Below are 8,347 nucleotides of genomic sequence, written 5' to 3'. Positions count from 1 at the left end.
TCTCTTCACCAAGACTTGGGTAAGACTTTCTAAGTGTGGGTGTGTACTTCCTCTCCCCATGTGACAACTTCCTACAGGATGTGTAATACCTACTGTGAGTGGTGGAGAACAAAGTGCAGTACAGAAAAGAATAGATATAGGTGAAGAAGAGAAGAGAGCTCTTATTGGTGCGCAGATTATAAACAAACAATAACCCCTTGTTCACTACAGCTGTGCAATATACAAGTGCATATACAAATAGTAGCGACATCTAGTGGTAAAACTTAGGCACAACTTCATTATTCCTCCACTTGAAGTACAGACTTTTGCAAAGGGTGTATAGACCAGTAACACCCGTGGTGGGACACCACACTGTATACTGAACTATTTTACTATAAAGTGGCCAACCCCTTTAATTTAGCTAACCCCACAGAAGAACCTCTTAATGTCAACACGTAATATCCATATAGTACTAAACCAAGACGACTTCTCACATATTCCTACCAGTATATAATGTTACCAGGTGCAAACCTCAAATTACAAATTCCCATAAAGCCCTAGTGGCCAGCAGAGACGAGTGAGTGAGTGAGTGAGTAAGGCTGCAGTGCACTACAAGGCCAACCATCCCACCAGCACCACTCTTAGGGCCCTGTTACATGGGACAATTATCGTGTGAAAAATCGTTATATCGTTTGAATTTAAACGATAATTGTTCTGTGTACTTGCAGGCATCGATGGGAAAAAATGATTCATATGTTATTGATTGTTGATTTAGATCATCGTTAATTGTTCCACATTCAATCGCTGTAATTCCACAGTAACAATCGTAACTAGCAACTATCGTTCTGTGTAATATGGTGAACAATTTCAAGTTAACGATAAACAATTTTGTTTTTGATCATTTATCGTTAAAATCGATTTGTCTAATAGGACACTACTCTGCAGCTCATTGCATCCCCTCATTCCAGAGCTCAGAGCTGTACACACAGGGCTATACACCCTGGCTTGTAAGTGCTAGTTTGGCGATTATGCACATATAAAAATTTTTATTTATTTATATTTATAAATAAAATTTATTTGTATGACAAGTATTCTCAAGAATATGTTTATTGATTTGAAGCATCTTGTGCACCAGTCTTTATAAATGTATAATACATGATCCAGGATATTATTGTACAGGTACAGTTGGATTTTACATCATTTTAATGTTCATTCTGCTCTATGCTTTCCACTAGGACATTCATGCCATCGCTGTTACCGTCAAGGTATATTCGATTATTGAAACCATTTTCTGGTCGTGGCTGTATCCATCTCCTCTTATAAACCAAGAAGACGGCAACGGCCGCGCCAGCAAGAAAAAGCATGACGAGGACAACCACACCAACGGTCATGCCATGCGAGGTCTTTTCTTCTGTGAAGAAAAATATAGGTTAGAACTTTATTACATACTTATAACCTATAGACGATTCACAGATTTGCTTGTGATCATTGCACAGGGCCCATGCTAATCTTCTCTGTGGTTCCAATATTAGTATATTTGCTGCCGAAGCGAGTGCTTTGCCTCAGCATTTTTGAAGAGTATTTTAGCTAAGAAGGAAAGTGTCATTTCCGTTTTTATCGGCCATGATATTCTGCTGGTTGCGTTATACAATAGACACCAGACATAGGGTCCATCAGATTCTACCAAGGTGTTCTCTTGTTAGTAACAATAGTTCTGCTTTACGAAATATTTTTTCCATCAAAAACAAGAAAACTGTTCTAGAAGTGCAGAATGGACCCTCTAATGCAGATGTAAATGGTGCCATGTTCACACAATGTGCAACAACGGCCGTGATTTACACAACACATACGTTGTATGTGAATGAATGGAATCCCAGCTGGAGTGTATACATGTCAGTTTTTCATTGAATAGCGGCCGCAGAAGACATGTCAGTTCACACAATGGAGCATGTGGCCAGAGCGTGTGCAGCAGTGAATTAAAATGCGGGCGCACCGGCATCCGAATTAATCAAAAGTGAAGATCATCCGGCCGCTGCTGCAGTACCGGCCGGGATGCTCTTCAGTAATACCGGCCATTTTGTGATCTGGCCGGGTCACAGAATGGCCGTCGTTATACTTGGTGTGAACATGGCCTTGAAGAAGTATTCTACCCAAGAGCTAAAACTTTAAGTGCTCCCAAACCTAGCTGTTCTCCCCAAGTTGTCCTGGGTATTTTGAGCCGTCTTTCTAGCTGCCGCCATTCCCGAGTTACAAGTTTTTCTAAACCTATCCATGATGGCGCCGGCCAGGAAACTACATTTCCCATCACGCATTGCACCTCAGAGCCAACTGCCAAGTATCTGCCTCATCTTGAAGTATCTGCTCATCGCTGTCTTAGAAAGAGAAAGATGAAATAACTGTTTTATTTCCCCTATACTGCTCAGGTGGCTGTCACTGTTCTGTTGTTTCCCCGCCCACCCCTTGGCCAGGTGCTCACTAATTGGTGCAATGTTAGTGGTGGGCAGGGTTACAGATGAGGTGTTACAGCTTGCCTGGCAACAGAAGAGACAGAGATCATGTGACTTTGGTCTCAGAAGGGAGGGGGAGGACAGAGGAGTAGAGACAGAGTAGACCAGGAAGTGAGGACTTTCAGCAGCTTCAGGATGTGAGTCAGGATGTGCTGCAGATAAATGGCCCAATTCATGTAATAGAAGTCAATTACAAACTTGCATTATGCGTTGGATTAAACAGGGTGAAATCTTTCTTAGGGTACAAACCCACACACCGTATACGCAGCAAATACGCAACAAATACGCAACAAATACGCAGCAAATACGCAGCAGTTTGATGGTGAAGATTTAATGCTGAGTTCAGTTATTTAGATCTAATCTGCTGCGTTTTTGTTGCGTATTTGTTGCGTTTTTGCTGCGTATTCGCTGCGTATCGCAGCAGTAAATACGCTGTGTATACGGTGTGTGGGTTTATACCCTTAGGGTGCGTTCACACCTACAGGATCTGCAGCAGATCTGCAACAGATTTGATGCTGTATTCAGTTATTTAAATGAAATCTGCTGCAGAAAATCAGCTGCAGATCCTGTAGGTGTGAACACACCATTAGGGTAGAAACACACTTGTCCGGATCCGCAGCGAGCCCCCTTGCTGCGTATTTGCAGCGAGACTCGCTGCGGATCCCGTCCATGTACTTTCAGTGGCAGACAAACACGCAACAGGGATGTGAGTTTGTCCGCAGCCCGCCCCATTAACCCCCTGGCTGCTGGACACTATACATTACCGGGTCCCCGCTCCTGCTTGCTTCAGCGGGTCCCGGCATGTCCCGGTGCTACTCACTGATTGTCTGCCATTTGCTGCGTGTTTGTCTGCCATTGAAAGTATAGGGACGAGATCCACAGCGAGCCTCGCTGCAAATACGCAAGTGTGTTTTTACCCTTAAGTGGAGTTCCCCTTTAAGTATTAGCTGTGCAGGGAAATAATTACTATTACTTATATCCAGAACCACTGCTGCATTGGGGTCCCTATGCTATCTAGCCGAATGAATGTAGAGAGTGAGCAGCAATGCATACAGTATCCCCCCTGGCCTCCTGATCACCATACACATTCTGTGTAAGAGAGCGTTGATGCATATTGTATTGTTTGTAGATGGAATATTTTTTGTACCTTGTTTCTCCATTATTGTTTCTGTGGAGAGCGGAGCTGTAGACACAATACACAATAAGTTAAAATTCAATTCAATGCATTTTTCTATTTCATCTTGCTCTAGATGTAACGGGGGAGTCATTCCCCTTTGTAGTTCCATCATTCTGCTGAAAGTACAATTACCAAAAACTATCTGTGGGCGGCTTACACACTAGATCTATATACTGTATATATGGATAGATTTGTATGGGGGTGGTTTGAATTCGTTTTCAGTATTCTTCAAACAAGCCATAACTGCATAATATGGGATGCAATAAACATAAAAATATAAAATCAGAGGTATGCAAAGGTTCAGTAAGGCCACATCTCTCCTTGTCCTGCTGTGCCCCCCCCCCCATTTCTTACCATCAGTTAAGTAAATTTTAATGCAAACCATCTGTAGCCACTGGATGTAACTGCACTGCAATAACTTAAGGTCTGCAGAGAATTGGCATCTAACACTATACAGCAACTGTATGGGGGTAATATTGCTTTTGTAGTATTAATATGGCGAGACTCCTCCCCTCCATCTCTGCAAAGTAATATAAAAAGGTGATAGATGTTTATAATAACTTACTTTTTAATGTCTTACATATGTACCCTTTGGGGAAAATGCACGGTGTGATTCCCCATGTCCCTTTTACGGCATCCATCATCACACACTGTGAAGACATGTCTTCTTGGGGCGCTTCATTGTTCCAGTTTACAAAGTCCATAGGTGTATTGTCCAACCAAAGCCACTTATCTAAAAACACAAAAATTTTCTTAAAAAAACACAAAAAAACCTTGCCCATTTTTTACAGTATTATATGAAATATATTTGTGAGGGTTCTTCACCTAACTTCCCCCCTCTGTTTTAGCTCAGATAGAACTAAATTCAGTATTCGGTCTTAAATCAGGCCCTGTCCCCAATTGGCCTGCAGAATTCGCTAAGAGGCGCATGCCTCTTAGTGAATCTGGCCTCATCTGCACGTCCACCCATCGGCAGCCTTCTCCCTGGCATACGCCATGGGCGCAACAATGATAACTTCCTGCTACCCGTCCAGCCATGATCAGTGGGGGTGCCAGGTGTCAGTTTTGCTCCTCAGTTTGTTTTGTTTGAAAAAGTTTGAAAAGAATGAGAACCATTGACTCCACTGAGCAGTTTAGCCCAACGTAAAACCCATAGCAGCCCTGGAGATTCCCATATGCTTTGTGTCAGTTTACTCCTGAATGCTTAGTGGTGTTCCTTCCTTTCATATATTACCTTTGTTAACTAGATGGGCAGCACTATGGCTCAGTGGTTAGTACTGTAGAGTTGCCACGCTGGGGTCCTATGTTTAAATCCCACCAAGGACAACATCTGCAAGGAGTTGTTTGTATGTTCTCCTCATACAGATAGGCGGATTTAGATTGTGAGCCCTAATGGGTACAATGATCAATTTGGCAAAGCTATGTAATATGCTGCGGAACCAGTAAGAATTATTATTATATTAAAGTGACACTGTCACCCCCTTTTTGCATTATAACTTCTCTACACAGGTGTAATGGGTAAATGTCATGGTGCTTTTTCCTGTAAAAAGTGATCTTTTATCATCTGCTATCTGGGCGGGTCTTCACAGCCATAGCACCACTTAGCCACGCCCACAACACCACTGTTGGCCCTGCCCTGTGATGTCATTGGCACATAGACCTCCTCAGTGGCCATTGGTATGGGCTGACCTACAGGGGGTGGGGCCTAGACCTTTAGGCTGGTCTGTTCCAATGGTTGACGAGGGACAGGCCTATGCAGCGATGGCGTCATATGGGCGTGGCCAACTATATTGCAGAATATTCATCTTAATAATAAAATGAGCAACAAATCAGTCAATGTTCCAATGGTCTGATACTATACTATACCTTCCACATTCTTGTACAGTCCAATCCAAAATGTTTTTTGCTGGTCAGTAAGTAACTCTGTATGACGGAGGAGGAAATCTACTTCTGTTGAATCTTCAATGGAGGTTAAACTGGCTCCTATAAAAGTTACATAGTACATTATTCTGTGTTCTGTAGGGACATCATTTACACAATATATTTACAGATCTCATGCCTGTTGCAACAAAAACCGTGAACGTTCCCTGTGATGCACAGCTATTTGACCTATTTAATGTGTTGTCCATGGTGCTGAACACAGAGCTGAAACTGAGCACAAAGCAACTTTTTGTGTTGATAACTTTAGAATGACGAGATATTGCAAATCCGATTGAGGCAATCAATTTCTGAGACAATCCTGTTTTTCTCTCACATGTTACATGACCACCTTCCCATTGGAAAAACTTGAACAGATCATTTAAACAAACCAAGCAACAAAGTTTTATGTTAGCAAAGTGATAATATAGCGCTCAGGGGCCCTCTTGCAAGGGGTCAACTTGCCCCCCCCCATCACACACAAGATGCCACGTCGCCCCAAACCTATCCCCCATGTCGCCACAAACCTATCCCAATTTAGTATTGACAATTCTGTACACTAATTCACCACATTTTTGTATTGTGAAAACGGGGGTAATTTCAGTTACTATGGGTGGGAGTTATTTATATTTTTTAAAATGTTCTAAAAATTTTTAACACACTGATTAATGCAGTACTCAGGTTACCCAGGAGATGTTGGGTGCAGTAGTGTATATTACATGTTATATACAGCAGGTTACCCAGGAGATGTTGGGTGCAGTATTGTATATTATTACATGTTATATACAGCAGGTTACCCAGGAGATGTTGGGTGCAGTAGTGTATATTATTACATGTTATATACAGCAGGTTACCTAGGTGATGTTGGGTGCAGTAGTGTATATTACATGTTATATGCAGCAGGTTACCTAGGAGATGTTGGGTGCAGTATTGTATATTATTACATGTTATATACAGCAGGTTACCCAGGAGATGTTGGGTGCAGTATTGTATATTACTACATGTTATATACAGCAGGTTACCCAGGAGATGTTGGGTGCAGCAGTGTATATTATTACATGTTATATACAGCAGGTTACCCAGGAGATGTTGGGTGCAGTAGTGTATATTATTACATGTTATATACAGCAGGTTTGACAGCCTGTAAAGAACCATTGCTTCTTCACATTACAGGCAAAAAAAAAACCTTTGATATTCTTAAAATAATATTTTTTGGACCACTCCCAAAAAGATATTCTTTATACCTCGGCATGCGTGTAAAAACACATATCTGTCCTATATATTTTTTTTTACTTTTTTTTATTTTAAAAAACAAGGAATCTGCTAGTGCTGTGTTTTTACTATTTTACCACTTCCGTCTTTTACCCATAGCCGTACATGTTGACATAACTTTGAATTAAAAGTCACCACTATATATTAATATCAGCACTTATTGCATATATTATCATTTGTATCTATTATATTTTTCTAGAACTTACCATGACGAACACATTGTACCGATGCTTGAGACCACTCAACGAAAGACGATATAAAAGAATAGCAATGGCTACGGAAAGGAATCCAGGCTTGTGAAGTGTCCGGGCATGTTCCTGGCATTTCAGGTGGGTCAGTGGGAGGGACAGCTTTAAGATCAAAGTTAAAGTTTAAGTTAAAAGCAGTAGCGAAATTTGATGGGGGGCAGAGGGGGCGGCCGCCCCCGGGCCCACTCTGGCAGGGGCCCACTGTGATCTCCAGAGATTATAATTTGACGCCGCTGCCCGCCGCTGTCCGCCGCTGCCCGCCGCTGCCCGCCGCTGCCCGCCGCTGCCCGCCGCTGTCCGCCGCTGCCCGCCATTGGATGGGTGAGTGCAGCCCCCCCCCCTCTGTTACCGGCAGCCCGATGCAGCCCGGCCCCGGAGGCTCACAGCTCCAGCCCCGCCTCCTGCATCCCTCTCCTCTCCTGCTCGTCGGCAGACGTGTGACGTCATCAGTTGCTGCCCGCCCGAGCAGGAGGGGAGAGAGATGCAGGCGCCGCGGGTCTGGAGCTGTGAGCCTCCGGGGCCGGGCTGCATCGGGCTGCCGGTAACAGAATATGTAAGCAGCTAACGGCACCGGACCAGAGAGGACCTGCTGGATCCACCAGAGGTGAGTATACTTTTGTTTTTTTGTTTTTTACATGAATGCTCATGTGGGAGCTTCACTTGGGGCCTATAACATGTGGTTACAGAGGGGGTCCTATACTATGTGGGGGCTGTACAGGGGAAAAATGCAATGTGGGGGGCTACAGAGGGATGCTTTTACTGTGTGGGGGGCTTCAGGGGGGGATAATATGTTGTGATTATTCTATGTGGGGGCTGGCTGCACAGGGACCTATACTATGTGGGGGGCTACACGGGGGGGGGGGGGATAATATGTTATGGCTATACTATCGGGGGAGGGAAATATGTGGGGGCTGGCTACACAGTGAGTGACATCCCCGTATACTGTGCATATACTGAGTGACATCCCTGTATACTGTGCATATACTGAGTGACATCCCCGTATACTGTGCATATAGTGAGTGACATCCCTGTATACTGTGCATATACTGAGTGACATCCCTGTATACTGTGCATATAGTGAGTGACATCCCTGTATACTGTGCATATAGTGAGTGACATCCCCCTATACTGTGCATATAGTGAGTGACATCCCCGTATACTGTGCATATACTGAGTGACATCCCTGTATACTGTGCATATAGTGAGTGACATCCCCCTATACTGTGCATATAGTGAGTGACATCCCT

At 43.5% G+C, this 8,347-nt stretch overlaps 1 protein-coding gene and 1 pseudogene across 4 annotated transcripts in view; both read right to left on the bottom strand.

Moving 5' to 3' along the window:
- Positions 1-1,070: 1,070 nt before the first annotated feature.
- LOC138783824 (macrophage mannose receptor 1-like) overlaps positions 1,071-8,347 on the bottom strand; it is a 56,355-nt gene continuing 49,078 nt past the window's right edge. For 2 of the 4 annotated variants that reach the window (XM_069959027.1, XM_069959025.1), the window contains exons 26-30: positions 7,059-7,202; positions 5,530-5,646; positions 4,229-4,396; positions 3,634-3,669; positions 1,071-1,390 (exon numbers count right to left, since the gene is read on the bottom strand). In XM_069959027.1, the coding sequence (XP_069815128.1) occupies positions 1,182-1,390; positions 3,634-3,669; positions 4,229-4,396; positions 5,530-5,646; positions 7,059-7,202 (674 nt within the window). In that variant the 3' untranslated portion in view covers positions 1,071-1,181. The remainder of the gene's footprint in view (positions 1,391-3,633; positions 3,670-4,228; positions 4,397-5,529; positions 5,647-7,058; positions 7,203-8,347) is intronic. The other 2 variants (XM_069959026.1, XM_069959028.1) reach the window with 2 other exon arrangements.
- On the bottom strand, positions 1,431-1,531 carry LOC138785030 (U6 spliceosomal RNA; annotated as a pseudogene).

This window comes from Dendropsophus ebraccatus, chromosome 2 (genome assembly GCF_027789765.1).
Source record: "Dendropsophus ebraccatus isolate aDenEbr1 chromosome 2, aDenEbr1.pat, whole genome shotgun sequence".
NCBI lineage: Eukaryota > Metazoa > Chordata > Amphibia > Anura > Hylidae > Dendropsophus > Dendropsophus ebraccatus.
This window is presented reverse-complemented; position numbering and strand designations above follow the sequence as displayed.